At 44.0% G+C, this 16860-nt stretch overlaps 3 protein-coding genes across 3 annotated transcripts; all 3 read left to right on the top strand.

The window, feature by feature from the left end:
- The first annotated feature begins 405 nt into the window (after nucleotides 1-405).
- LOC118110619 (chitinase-3-like protein 2) lies at nucleotides 406-4205 on the top strand. The gene is made up of 12 exons (XM_047340148.1): nucleotides 406-447; nucleotides 1291-1322; nucleotides 1554-1580; nucleotides 1723-1927; nucleotides 2017-2073; nucleotides 2436-2601; nucleotides 2705-2829; nucleotides 2925-3048; nucleotides 3139-3321; nucleotides 3762-3878; nucleotides 3990-4122; nucleotides 4198-4205. The coding sequence occupies exons 1-12, from the start codon at nucleotides 425-427 to the stop codon at nucleotides 4203-4205; spliced, it is 1200 nt and encodes a 399-aa protein (XP_047196104.1). The 5' UTR covers nucleotides 406-424.
- Nucleotides 4206-6332: 2127 nt separating this feature from the next.
- LOC124851946 (mucin-2-like) lies at nucleotides 6333-9388 on the top strand (the record flags this gene model as incomplete). The annotated part of the gene is made up of 2 exons (XM_047340147.1): nucleotides 6333-6887; nucleotides 8933-9388. Coding segments are annotated over 2 exons (1011 nt in total), but the record flags the coding sequence as incomplete, so codon positions are not given.
- A 2435-nt stretch (nucleotides 9389-11823) lies between these two features.
- On the top strand, nucleotides 11824-12285 carry LOC124851928 (integumentary mucin C.1-like; the record flags this gene model as incomplete). The annotated part of the gene is made up of 1 exon (XM_047340116.1): nucleotides 11824-12285. A coding segment is annotated over one exon (462 nt), but the record flags the coding sequence as incomplete, so codon positions are not given.
- Between the last annotated feature and the right edge of the window lie 4575 nt (nucleotides 12286-16860).

Below are 16860 nucleotides of genomic sequence, written 5' to 3'. Positions count from 1 at the left end.
ACTCTTCACTTCACCACTGGTCTTTTTAACTATTCTCTGGCATCTTTCACATCAATTTGTTACAGCGTGTTGTCTTATGCAAAGCAACTCACCGGAGTTGGAAATGTCCAATATAAATAAACTTGCTTGTAGGTGTTTCTTAACCAGTTGGGTGTGTGTGCCATTGTGTTGTCAAAATGAACTTGAAAAAAACTGTTCAAAAATTATCAACATGCTGATGAATTATTTTGTACACCTTTTTAAATGTACTAAATGTTCCCCCGTCACCTGACGTCACATCTCCATCAGGGTTTAATTACTTTGGACATTGCAAGACTGCATTAACTATCCACACCCATTGTAACTACCACGCCCTGGGAGCTGTCTACCCAATTTAACAGCCAGAAACTCATCAGTCCTCCATCAGTCACAGTGGAGACAGTAGATGCTTCTTTCACCATTACCTTTGTAAGTATCCCTTTTGCTTTGATTTCATTGTACCACATTACTACAGATTTAACCGCTGCTGTACTATACCGGCTCTCTAACCAACTCACACGCTGAGATTGTGTGATTATGATTATAATGATTGTTATTGAGCTTTATTATTTTGTATTGATCTTTTTTGATTGATTTTCATTCTGTTTAGCTCAGATCAGACCTGGTAGTGTACGATAAGATTCTTTGGGATTAAACATGAAATAAAATGAAAAAGATCTGATATTTAGGTAAGAGCTTTCCTCACCATGCAGAGCTGTCATCAAGGGAGATGCTATTTTACAAAGCAGCAGTCGGTTCACAATGTACCACTTCCACTTGGCTATGGAACACTCATAGACCATATAGGCAACACCTGTGCATATATTCTAAGACTACTGGCAACATCTTGTTGAGCTCTTGAAGATGTGGGGAGTTGTGGCCAATGGAGCACTTGGTCTGAGATTGTGGTGCAAGAGTGACACCTACTGGCAGTGGATACTGAACTCATAACCTTTAAGACGGGTGACCTATTTCTGAGATGAATTCAAAGCTTTTTTCGGGGGCCCACCATCACAACTCTTCCTGTGTGTATATCTAAAAATGACACAATACTAAGCAAATCAGCATAAATAGCATTATTAGACTAAAAAGCTAAAACATTTTAAAACAGTTACAATATGACAATATTTATAAAAATATATAATTAATATGGAACTAGAATAAAGGGAAAATGCTGAAATGAAATGAATGTTGAGTGCTCAGAGTGAAGATTTGTATGAATAATGTTTATAAAAAGATATTTTCTTAATTCTTTCTTTTCTTTCCATATAGTGACAACATGTGCAACATAATTCTGACAGCAGGTAAGGCTCACTAACCAAGTAAAACACTTTCTTAAATATTCCACTCAACCAGATCTTAAAAACACATTTTTATACTTTAAGTGACAAAAAGAAAAAAAGAATTTTCAAAAGAATTTTCAAAAGAAATTTCAAAATGTGGTCACAAGGTTCAAATTTCAATGTGGATTTAGATGAACTGACCAGTTAACTTTTCTAGTTAACCTCATAATGATCCACTCTTTATCTTTGAAGGTCTCTGCCTGGTCATCGCCAGCTTGGGTAAGAGGCACTTATTAATCATAACAGTTCTTCCAGCCAATAAATAAAGTTCCTAAGTAAACAATTGATGAGAGTTTGATAAAACTGCTGTCTTTGAAAACCAATTCATACTAATTCAAACTTTTTGTTATTCATGTCTCAGGCTCTTCCGAAAGGCTGGTGTGTTACTTTAACAGCTTGGCCGAAGATAGACCAGACGCCGGGAAGTTCACGATTGAGGATATCGATCCGAACAAATGTACCCATCTGATCTACGCCTTCTCTGACATCAATGAATTCAATGAGCTGGTCCCCACTAGAAGAGCAGAAATATTTCGCTATCAGTTGTTTAATGGGCTCAAAACCAGGTTAGAACTTTAGCTTGTTCACATTTAAAAAATCATGTCCAACTTTCTTTTTTCTTTTCAATAATTACAGACATTTTATGCTCCCACAGAAATCCTTCACTCAAAACCCTGTTGGCTGTTGGTGGCCCAACCTTTAACAAAGAAAAGTAAGTTATACTTCTATAGATACATACGTACAAACATACGTACAAGAATTTCACATTTGGGCCTTTTTATGAGTCCAAAAACAAGTGTAAGCAGCTGTAAAGTATGTTGGTATTTGTAATGCTTTGTCCATTCATGTTTTTTTAATTTTTTGTGATTTGCACATCCTGCATAATACATGGTTTAAATTAAGCAGCACATATGGTTTGTGCGAAACCACTGCGGCGAGTGCAAACTGGGAGCAATGATCATTTAATAAGCTTTTATATTTTTATATGACTCCTACTTGTGTGTCCTGCTTTTTGTTAATAACTTCATATTATAATTAAGTGGATATTAAGAGCACTGTGTTAAATGTTTTCAGATTCACTACGATGGCGTCAACCAAACAAAACAGAACAACATTCATCCAGTCTGCTGTCGCACTACTGAGAATATTTCAGTTTGATGGGTTAAACCTGGACTGGATGTACCCTGTGGGAGCAGGAGGCGACCCAGACAACAAGCAGAAATTTACACTGTTGTGCAAGGTCAGACCCTTTCCTCTGAAACTCAAAGAAATATGCCATAGGATCTGTTTTTATAGGATGTTAGACTTGACTGAACAATGTTTTTTTTGTTGTTGTTGAGTAGGAGCTCAATGCTGCCTTTGAGACTGAAGGGAAAAAACATAACCGTGACCGATTAATCCTCACAGCAAGTGTCTCTGCTGAGAGAGATGTCATTGATGCCAGTTATGAAGTCGAAAAGATTACCAAGTAAACTAATCTTTTATTTCATAAATATTTACATTACACCCATGATCACATGTCAAAGCACTTTGGTCAACATGACTTCCTCTCTATTCTAACAGGGACCTGGATTTCCTCAATGTGCTGACGTATGACTTTCACGGCCCCTGGGAAAATGTCACAGGACATCACAGTCCCTTATACGTGGGATCCCACGATACTGGAGACAAAATCTACTATAATACTGTAAAAACCATGATTCATACACAGACAGTCTGAACCCCTATCTATGAACAGATGCAATCTCATCTTTATTGTTTCCCCCCCACACTTTAGGACTCTGCCATGCAGTATTGGGTGGACAACGGAGCACCTGCACATTTGCTAAATTTGGGACTAGCTGCATATGGGCGAGCTTTTTCCCTCTCCTCTGCATCCAGTGATGTTGGAGCTCCAGCCAGCGGCACTGGTGAAGAAGGCTGCTACACTGGTGAAGAAGGATTCTGGGCCTATTATGAGGTATTATTATATTACTATGAGCTGGGAATGTAAGTAATTTATATTATTAGTGTTTATTGTACAATAAAGGTGGGATCAGGCCAAGCGTGAACCAACCTTTACACACAGTGGGATTACAGCTACACAAGTTGAAAGTGTTTCAAGCATTGAGATACTACGTACCGTAGGATACAACTTGTGTACTGTAAAACACAAAGAACGATATTCCGGAAAAATTCATCTCATTTAATTCCAGCTATGGGTTGCACTTTACTATGAACCAAGATTAGAGTACTAGCATTAGCTGCCTTACTCAGTTAGTTCTGTCCGTTGCCCAGCGATTCCAAAAGCAAGCCAATAACATGAGGTTCAATTTCGCGTCATGTTGCGTCTGAACGCACCATAAAGGTCTGAACTCTATTTCTTTGCATCTATATGTGAAATGTGATGCTTCTTTTCAGACTTGCCTTTATACTGAAGGGGAGATGGTCCAAAGGATTCCTGATCAGAAAGTTCCATATGCCATCACAGAAAACCAGTGGGTTGGATTTGATGACACACGCAGCATTAGTACGAAGGTAACCATCTGTTAAATTTAATTATAACGATGCAAACGACTTACAAACTCTGTTTAGACGTATACTGTGTTTTGTTAACAATCAGAAGTATTTTCCTCTTCGTCCTCTCAGGTCAGTTACTTAAAAGCAAAAAACTTTGGAGGAGCCTTTGTTTGGTCACTGGACCTGGATGACTTCAGCGGAAATTTCTGTAACCAGAGCAAAAGTCCTTTCATCAGCCACCTGAATTCTCTCCTTGTTCAAAGTAAGACATTTTTAACAAGTTTCATCAGCTTTTATTAACTTGATTTTTTCTCGTAGTAAACTTGTTTCTGTTTAGATATCTAAGTAGTGACGCTGAGGAATAAAAATGTATGATGTGATAATCAAGAAGCAATTAAAGCAATTAACCCAATGTTCCTGTTTTTGTAGGTTCTTCAACTTCCACTACCACAACAACTACTCCGACTACCACAACCACAACTCCAACGACCATAACAACAACCCCAACTACTACAACAACTACTCCAACTACCACAACAACCACTCCAACTACAACAACTACTCCAACTACCACAACCACAACTCCAACTACCACAACAACGACTCCAACTACCACAACCACAACTCCAACTACTACAACAACTACTCCAACTACCACAACAACTACTCCAGGCCACAATCGCAACTAACACTACCACAACTCCAACTACCACTACTACTACCACAACAACTACTCCAACTACCACAACCACAACTCCAACGACCACAACAACAACCCCAACTACTACAACCACTACTCCAACTACCACAACAACCACTCCAACTACAACAACTACTCCAACAACCACAACTCCAACTACCACAACAACTACTCCAACTACCACAACAACTACCCCAACAACAACAACTATTCCAACTACCACGACCACAACTCCAACTACTACAACAACTACTCCAACTACCACAACAACTACCCCAACAACAACAACTACTCCAACTACCACAAGCACAACTCCAACTACCACAACCCCAACTATCACTACCACAACTGCAACAACCACAACAACTACTCCAACTACGACAACCCCAACTCCAACAACCACAACAACTACTCCAACTACCACTACCACAACTCCAACTACCACAACAACTACTCCAACTACCACAACAACTACCCCAACAACAACAACTATTCCAACTACCACAAGCACAACTCCAACTACCACAACCCCAACTATCACTACCACAACTGCAACAACCACAACAACTACTCCAACTACGACAACCCCAACTCCAACGACCACAACAACTACTCCAACTACAACAACTACTCCAACTACCACTACCACAACTCCAACTACCACAACAACTACTCCAACTACCACAACAACTACCCCAACAACAACAACTATTCCAACTACCACGACCACAACTCCAATGACCACAACTCCAACTACCACTACCAAAACTCCAACTACCAGAACCACAACTCCAACTACCACAGCAAACACTCCAACTACAACAACTACTACTCCAACAACAACAACTATTCCAACTACCACGACCACAACTCCAACGACCACAATCGCAACTACAACAACCACAACTCCAACTACCACAACAACGACTCCAACTACCACAACAACTACTCCAACAACAACAACTATTCCAACTACCACTACCACAAATGCAACGACCACAACAACTACTCCAACTACTACAATCACAACTCCAACGACCACAACAACGACTCCAACTATCACCACCACAACTCCAACTACCACAACCCCAACTACCAGTGCCACAACTCCAACTACCACAACTACTCCAACTACCACGACCACAACTCCAACTACCACTACCACAACCCCAACTACAACTCCAACAACCACAACAACTACTCCAACTACCACGACCACAACTCCAACTACCACGACCACAACTCCAACTACCACAACCCCAACTACCACTACCACAACTCAAACGACCACAACTCCAACTACTACAACTATTCCAACTACCACAACCACAACTCCAACTACCACAACCCCAACTACCACAACTCCAACTACCACTACCACAACTCCAACGACCACAACAACTACTCCAACGACCACAACCACAACTCTCAAGACCACAACTACTCCAATGACCACAACCACAACTCCAACTACCACAACAACTACTCAAACTACAACTAATCCAACGACTACAACAACTATTCCAACTACCACAACCACAACTCCAACTACCACTACCACAACTACAACTACCACAACAACTACTCCAATGACCACAACAACTACTCCAACTACAACAACCACTCCAACTACCACGACCACAACTCCAACTACCCCAACCCCAACTACCACTACCACAACTCCAATGACCACAACTCCAACGACCACAACTAATCCAACGACCACAACCACAACTCCAACAACCACAACAACTACTCCAACGACCACAACCACAACTCCAACTACTACAGCAACTACTCCAACTGCCACTACCACAACCCCAACTACCACTACCACAACTCCAACTACCACAACAACTACTCCAACTACCACAACAACTATTCCAACTACCACAACCACAACCACAACTCCAACTACCACAACAACTACTCCAACTACCACAACAACTATTCCAACTACCACAACCACAACTCCAACTACCACTACATCAACTCCAACTACCACAACAACTATTCCAACTACCACTACCCCAACCCCAACTACCACAACACCTACTCCAACTACAACTACTCCAACTACCACAACAACTACTCCAACTACCACAACAACTACTCCAACTACCACTACCACAACCCCAACTACAACTACCACAACTCCAACTACCACAACAACTACTCCAACTACCACTACAACTACTCCAACTACCACAACACCTACTCCAACTACCACTACCACAACCCCAACTACCACAACTCCAACTACCACAACAACTACTACCACCACCACAACAACTACTCCAACAACCACAACAACCACTCCAACTACAGCAACTACTCCGACTACCACTACCACAACCCCAACTACCACAACAACTACTCCAACTACAACAACAACTACTCCAACTACCACAACAACTACTCCAACTACCACAACAACTACTCCAACTACCACTACCACAACCCCAACTACAACTAACACAACTCCAACTACCACAACAACTACTCCAACTACCACTACAACTACTCCAACTACCACAACACCTACTCCAACTACCACAACCCCAACTACCACAACTACAACTACCACAACAACTACTCCAACTACAACAACAACTACTCCAACTATCAGTACCACTACCACAACCCCAACTACCACTACCACAACTCCAACTACCACGAACACAACTCCAACTACAACAACTCCAACGACCACAACAACTACTCCAACTACCACTACCACAACTCCAACGACCACAACAACTACTCCAACTACCACGACCACAACTCCAACTACCACTACCACTATAACAACTCCAACATCAACTACTCCAACTACAACAACTATTCCAACTACCACAACCACAACTCCAACTACCACAACCCAAACTACCACTACCACAACTCCAACTACCACAACAACTACTCCAACTACCACAACAACTACTCCAACTACCACTACCACAACCCCAACTACCACTACCACAACAACTACTCCAACTACCACAACAACCACTCCAACTACAGCAACTACTCCGACTACCACTACCACTACCACAACCCCAACTACCACTACCACAACTCCAACTACCACAACAACTACTCCAACTACCACAACAACTACTCCAACTACCACTACCACAAGACTACCACAACTCCAACTACCACAACAACTACTCCAACTACCACAACAACTACTCCAACTACCACAACAACCACTCCAACTACAGCAACTACTCCGACTACCACTACCACAACAACTACTCCAACTACCACAACAACTACTCCAACTACCACAACAACTACTCCAACTACCACTACCACAACCCCAACTACTACTACCACAACTTCAACTACCACAACAACTACTCCAACTGCTACTCCAACTACCACAACACCTACTCCAACTACCACTACCACAACCCCAACTACCACAACTCCAACTACCACAACAACTACTCCAACTACAACAACAACTACTCCAACTATCAGTACCACTACCACAACCCCAACTACCACTACCACAACTCCAACTACCACGACCACAACTCCAACTACAACAACTCCAACGACCACAACAACTACTCCAACTACCACTACCACAACTCCAACGACCACAACAACTACTCCAACTACCACGACCACAACTCCAACTACCACTACCACTATAACAACTCCAACATCAACTACTCCAACTACCACTACCACAACTCCAACGACCACAACAACTACTCCAACTACCACAACCACAACTCCAACTACCACAACCCAAACTACCACTACCACAACTCCAACTACCACAACAACTACTCCAACTACCACAACAACTACTCCAACCCCAACTACCACTACCACAACAACTACTCCAACAACCACAACAACCACTCCAACTACAGCAACTACTCCGACTACCACTACCACTACCACTACCACAACCCCAACTACCACTACCACAACTCCAACTACCACAACAACTACTCCAACTACCACAACAACTACTCCAACTAACACAACAACTACTCCAACTACCACTACCACAACCCAAACTACCACAACTCCAACTACCACAACAACTACTCCAACTACCACAACAACTACTCCAACTACCACTACCACAACCCCAACTACCACTACCACTACCACAACCCCAACTACCACTACCACAACTCCAACTACCACAACAACTACTCCAAATACCACTACCACAACCCCAACTACCACAACTCCAACTACCACAACTACTCCAACTACCACTACCACAACCCCAACTACCACAACAACCACTCCAACTACAGCAACTACTCCGACTACCACTACCACAACCCCAACTACCACTACCACAACTCCAACTACCACAACAACTACTCCAACTACCACAACAACTACTACAACTACCACAACAACTACTCCAACTACCACTACCACAACTCCAACGACCACAACTCCAACTACTTCAACTATTCCAACTACCACAACCACAACTGCAACTACCACAACCCCAACTACCACAACTCCAACTACCACTACCACAACTCCAACGACCACAACAACTACTCCAACGACCACAACCACAACTCCCACGACCACAACAACTACTCCAATGACTACAACCACAACTCCAACTACCACAACAACTACTCCAACTACAACTACTCCAACTACTACAACAACTACTCCAACTACCACAACCACAACTCCAACTACCACTACCACAACTACAACTACCACAACAACTACTCCAATGACCACAACAACTACTCCAACTACAACAACCACTCCAACTACCACGACCACAACTCCAACGACCACAACCACAACTCCAACAACCACAACAACCACTCCAACGACCACAACCACAACTCCAACTACTACAGCAACTACTCCAACTGCCATCACCACAACCCCAACTACCACTACCACAACTCCAACTACCACAACAACTACTCCAACTACCACAACAACTATTCCAACTACCACAACCACAACCCCAACTACCACTACCACAACTCCAACTACCACAACAACTACTCCAACTACCACAACAACTACTCCAACTACCACAACCACACTCCAACTACCACTACCACAAGCTCCAGCTACCACAACAACTGCTCCAACTACCACTACCACAACCCCAACTACCACAACTTCTACTCAGCTCCAACTACTCCAACTACCACAACAACTACTCCAACTACCACAACCCAAACTACCACTACCACAACTCCAACTACCACAACAACTACTCAACTACCACAACAACTACTCAACTACCACTACCACACCCCAACTACCACTACCACAACAACTACTCCAACTACCACAACAACCACTCAACTACAGCAACTACTCCGACTACCACTACCACAACCCCAACTACCACAACAACTACTCCAACTACCACAACAACTACTCCAACTACCACAACAACTACTCCAACTAACACTACCACAACCCCAACTACTACTACCACAACTCCAACTACAACAACTACTCCAACTACCACTACAACTACTCCAACTACCACAACACCTACTCCAACTACCACTACCACAACCCCAACTACCACAACTCCAACTACCACAACAACTACTCAACGCTACAACAACTACTCCAACTATCAGTACCACTACCACAACCCCAACTACCACTACCACAACTCCAACTACCACGACCACAACTCCAACTACCACAACTCCCAAGACCACAACAACTACTCCAATGACCACAACCACAACTCCAACTACCACAACAACTACTCCAACTACAACTAATCCAACTACTACAACAACTATTCCAACTACCACAACCACAACTCCAACTACCACTACCACAACTACAACTACCACAACAACTACTCCAATGACCACAACAACTACTCCAACTACAACAACCACTCCAACTACCACGACCACAACTCCAACAACCACAACTAATCCAACGACCACAACCACAACTCCAACAACCACAACTAATCCAACGACCACAACCACAACTCCAACTACTACAGCAACTACTCCAACTGCCATTACCACAACCCCAACTACCACTACCACAACTCCAACTACAACAACTACTCCAACTACCACAACAACTATTCCAACTACCACAACTACAACCCCAACTACCACTACCACAACTCCAACTACCACAACAACTACTCCAACTACCACAACAACTATTCCAACTACCACAACCACAACTCCAACTACCACTACCAAAACCCAAACTACCACTACCACAACTCCAACTACCACAACAACTACTCCAACTACCACAACAACTACTCCAACTACCACTACCACACCACCAACTACCACTACCACAACAACTACTCCAACTACCACAACAACCACTCCAACTACAGCAACTACTCCGACTACCACTACCACAACCCCAACTACCACAACAACTACTCCAACTACCACAACAACTACTCCGACTACCACAACAACTACTCCAACTACCACTACCACAACCCCAACTACTACTACCACAACTCCAACTACCACAACAACTACTCCAACTACCACTACAACTACTCCAACTACCACAACACCTACTCCAACTACCACTACCACAACCCCAACTACCAAGACTCCAACTACCACAACAACTACTCCAACTATCACTACCACTACCACAACCCCAACTACCACTACCACAACTCCAACTACCATGACCACAACTCCAACTACAACAACTCCAACGACCACAACAACTACTCCAACTACCACTACCACAACTCCAACGACCACAACAACTACTCCAACTACCACGACCACAACTCCAACTACCACTACCACTATAACAACTCCAACATCAACTACTCCAACTACAACAACTACAACAACTATTCCAACTACCACAACTCCAACTACACCTACCACAACTGCAACGACAACAACAACAACTACTCCAACTACGACAACTGCAACTCCAACTACCACAACAACTACTCCAACGACCACAACAACTACAACAACTACTCCAACTACCACAACCACAACTCCAACGACCACAACTACTCCAGCGACAACAACCACAACTCCAACTACTGCAGCAACTACTCCAACTACCACTACCACAACCCCAACTACCACTACCACAACTCCAACTACCACAACAACTACTCCAACTCCAACTACTCCAACTACCACAACAACTACTCCAACTACCACTACCACAACTCCAACTACCACAACAACCACTCCAACTACAGCAACTACTCCGACTACCACTACCACAACCCCAACTACCACTACCACTACTCCAACTACCACAACAACTACTCCAACTACCACAACAACTACTCCAACTACCACAACAACTACTCCAACTACCACTACCACAACCCAAACTACCACAACAACTACTCCAACTACCACTACCACAACTCCAACTACCACAACAACCACTCCAACTACAGTAACTACTCCGACTACCACTACCCCAACTACCACTACCACAACTCCAACTACCACAACAACTACTCCAACTACCACAACAACTACCACCCCAACTACCACTACCACAACTACAGCTACAACAACTACTCCAACTACCACTACTCCAACTACCACAACAACTACTCCAACTACCACTACCACAACCACAACTACCACAACTCCAACTACCACAACAACTACTCCAACTACAACAACTACTCCAACTATCAGTACCACTACCACAACCCCAACTACCACTACAACTACTCCAACTACCACTACCACAACTCCAACTACCACAACAACAACTCCAACTACCACTATAACAACTCCAACATCAACTACACCAACTCCAACTACTCCAACTACCACGACCACAACTCCAACTACTACAACAACTATTCCAACTAACACAACTCCAACTACCACAACCCCAACTACCACTACCGCAACTCCAACTACCACAACAACTACTCCAACGACCACAACAACTACAACAACTACTCCAACTACCACAACAACAACTCCAACTACCACTATAACAACTCCAACATCAACTACTCCAACTACCACGACCACAACTCCAACTACTACAACAACTATTCCAACTACAACTCCAGCTACCACAACCCCAACTACCACTGCAACTCCAACTACCACAGCAACTACTCCAACGACCACAACAACTACAACAACTACTCCAACTACCACAACCACAACTCCAACGACCACAACTACTCCAACGACCACAACCACACCCAAACTACCACTACCACAACTCCAACTACCACAACAACTACTCCAACTCCAACTAATCCAACTACCACAACAACTACTCCAACTACCACTACCACAACCCCAACTACCACTACCACAACTCCAACTACAACAATAACTACTCAACTCCAGCTACCACAACAACTACTCCAGCTACCACTACCACCAGCCCAAACTACCACTACCACAACTCCAACTACCACAACAACAGCTGCTCCAACTACCACAACAACTACTCCAACTACCACTACCACAACCCCAACTACCACAACTCCAACTACCACAACTACTCCAACTACAACAACTACAACTATCAGTACCACTACCACAACCCCAACTACCACTACCACAACTCCAACTACCGACCACAACTCCCACACAACTCCAACGACCACAACAACTACTCCAACTACCACTATAACAACTCCAACATCAACTACTCCAACTCTAACTACTACGACCACAACTCCAACTACTACAACAACTATTCCAACTGCCACAACTCCAACTACCACAACCCCAACTACCACTACCACAACTGCAACGACAACAACAACTACTCCAACTACGACAACCGCAACTCCAACTACCACAACAACTACTCCAACGACCACAACAACTACTCCAACTACCACAACCACAACTCCAACTACCACAACTACTCCAACGACAACAACCACAACTCCAACGACCACAACTACTTCAACGGCCACAACCACAACCCCAACTACCACTACCACAACTCCAACTACCACAACAACTACTCCAACTCCAACTAATCAGCTACTACAACAACTACTCCAACTACCACAACCCAAACTACCACTACCACCACCCCAACTACCACTACCGCAACTCCAACTACCACAACAACTACAACAACTACTCCAACTACCACAACAACAACTCCAACTACCACTATAACAACTCCAACATCAACTACTCCAACTCCAACTACTCCAACTACCACAACCACAACTCCAACTACTACAACAACTATTCCAACTACCACAACTCCAACTACCACAACCCCAACTACCACTACCGCAACTCCAACTACCACAGCAACTACTCCAACGACCACAACAACTACAACAACTACTCCAACTACCACAACCACAACTCCAACGACCACAACTACTCCAACGACCACAACAACAACCCAAACTACCACACTACCACAACTCAACTACCACAACACCTACTCTCCAACTAATCCAACTACCACAACAACTACTCCAACTACCACTACCACAACCCCAACTACCACTACCACAACTCCAACTACAACAATAACTACTCCAACTCCAACTACCACAACAACTACTCCAGCTACCACTACCACAACCCAAACTACCACTACCACAACTCCAACTACCACAACAACTACTCCAACTACCACAACAACTACTCCAACTACCACTACCACAACCCCAACTACCACAACTCCAACTACCACAACAACTACTCCAACTACAACTATCAGTACCACTACCACAACCCCAACTACCACTACCACAACTCCAACTACCACGACCACAACTACCACAACCCCAACTACCACGACCACAACTCCCACTACAACTCCAACGACCACAACAACTACTCCAACTACCACTATAACAACTCCAACATCAACTACTCCAACTCCAACTACCACGACCACAACTCCAACTACTACAACAACTATTCCAACTGCCACAACTCCAACTACCACAACCCCAACTACCACTACCACAACTGCAACGACAACAACAACTACTCCAACTACGACAACCGCAACTCCAACTACCACAACAACTACTCCAACGACCACAACAACTACTCCAACTACCACAACCACAACTCCAACTACCACAACTACTCCAACGACAACAACCACAACTCCAGGCCACATACTCCAACCGCCACACAACCCAACTACCACTACCACTACCACAACTCCAACTACCACAACAACTACTCCAACTCCAACTAATCCAACTACCACAACAACTACTCCAACTACCACAACCCAAACTACCACTACCACAACCCCAACTACCACTACCGCAACTCCAACTACCACAACAACTACTCCAACGACCACAACAACTACAACAACTACTCCAACTACCACAACAACAACTCCAACTACCACTACAACAACTCCAACATCAACTACTCCAACTCCAACTACTCCAACTACCACGACCACAACTCCAACTACTACAACAACTACTCCAACTACCACAACTCCAACTACCACAACCCCAACTACCACTACCGCAACTCCAACTACCACAGCAACTACAACAACTACTCCAACTACCACAACTCCAACGACCACAACTACTCCAACGACCACAACCACAACCCAAACTACCACTACCACAACTCCAACTACCACAACAACTACTCCAACTCCAACTAATCCAACTACCACAACAACTACTCCAACTACCACTACCACAACCCCAACTACCACTACCACAACTCCAACTACAACAATAACTACTCCAACTCCAACTACCACAACAACTACTCCAGCTACCACTACCACAACCCAAACTACCACTACCACAACTCCAACTACCACAACAACTACTCCAACTACCACAACAACTACTCCAACTACCACTACCACAACCCCAACTACCACAACTCCAACTACCACAACAACTACTCCAACTACAACAACTACAACTACCACTACCACTACCACAACCCCAACTACCACTACCACAACTCCAACTACCACGACCACAACTCCCACTACAACTCCAACGACCACAACAACTACTCCAACTACCACTATAACAACTCCAACATCAACTACTCCAACTCCAACTACCACGACCACAACTCCAACTACTACAACAACTACTCCAACTGCCACAACTCCAACTACCACAACCCCAACTACCACTACCACAACTGCAACGACAACAACTACTCCAACTACGACAACCGCAACTCCAACTACCACAACAACTACTCCAACGACCACAACAACTACTCCAACTACCACAACCACAACTCCAACTACCACAACTACTCCAACGACAACAACCACAACTCCAACGACCACAACTACTCCAACGGCCACAACCACAACCCCAACTACCACTACCACTACCACAACTCCAACTACCACAACAACTACTCCAACTCCAACTACTCCAACTACCACAACAACTACTCCAACTACCACAACCCCAACTACCACTACCACAACTCCAACTACCACAACAACTACTCCAACTACCACAACAACTACTCCAACTACCACTACCACAACCCCAACTACCACTACCACAACAACTACTCCAACTGCAGCAACTACTCCGACTACCACTACCACTACCACTACCACAACCCCAACTACCACAACCCCAACGACCACTACCACAACTCCAACGACCACAACTACTCCAACGACCACAACCACAACTCCAACGACCACAACAACTCCAACGACCACTACCACAACTCCAACTACCACTACCACAACTCCAACTACCACAACAACTACTCCAACTACCACAACAACTACTCCAACTACCACAACCCCAACTACCACTACCACAACTCCAACTACCACAACAACTACTCCAACTACCACAACAACTACTCCAACTACCACTACCACAACCCCAACTACCACTACCACAACTCCAACTACCACAACAACTACTCCAACTACCACTACCACAACCCCAACTACCACTACCACAACTCCAACTACCACAACAACTACTCCCACTACCACTACCACAACCCCAACTACCACTACCACAACTCCAACTACCACAACTACTCCAACTACCACAACAACTACTCCAACTACCACTACCACAACCCCAACTACCACTACCACAACTCCAACGACCACAACTACTCCAACGACCACAACCACAACTCCAACGACTACAACTACTCCAACGGCCACAACCACAACCCCAACTACCACTACCACAACTCCAACTAGCACAACAACTACTCCAACTAATCCAACTACCACAACAACTACTCCAACTACCACAACCCAAACTACCACTACCACAACTCCAACTACCACAACAACTACTCCAACTAC

Source organism: Hippoglossus stenolepis, chromosome 6 (assembly GCF_022539355.2).
Source record: "Hippoglossus stenolepis isolate QCI-W04-F060 chromosome 6, HSTE1.2, whole genome shotgun sequence".
NCBI classification, from domain to species: Eukaryota; Metazoa; Chordata; class Actinopteri; order Pleuronectiformes; family Pleuronectidae; genus Hippoglossus; species Hippoglossus stenolepis.
This window is presented reverse-complemented; position numbering and strand designations above follow the sequence as displayed.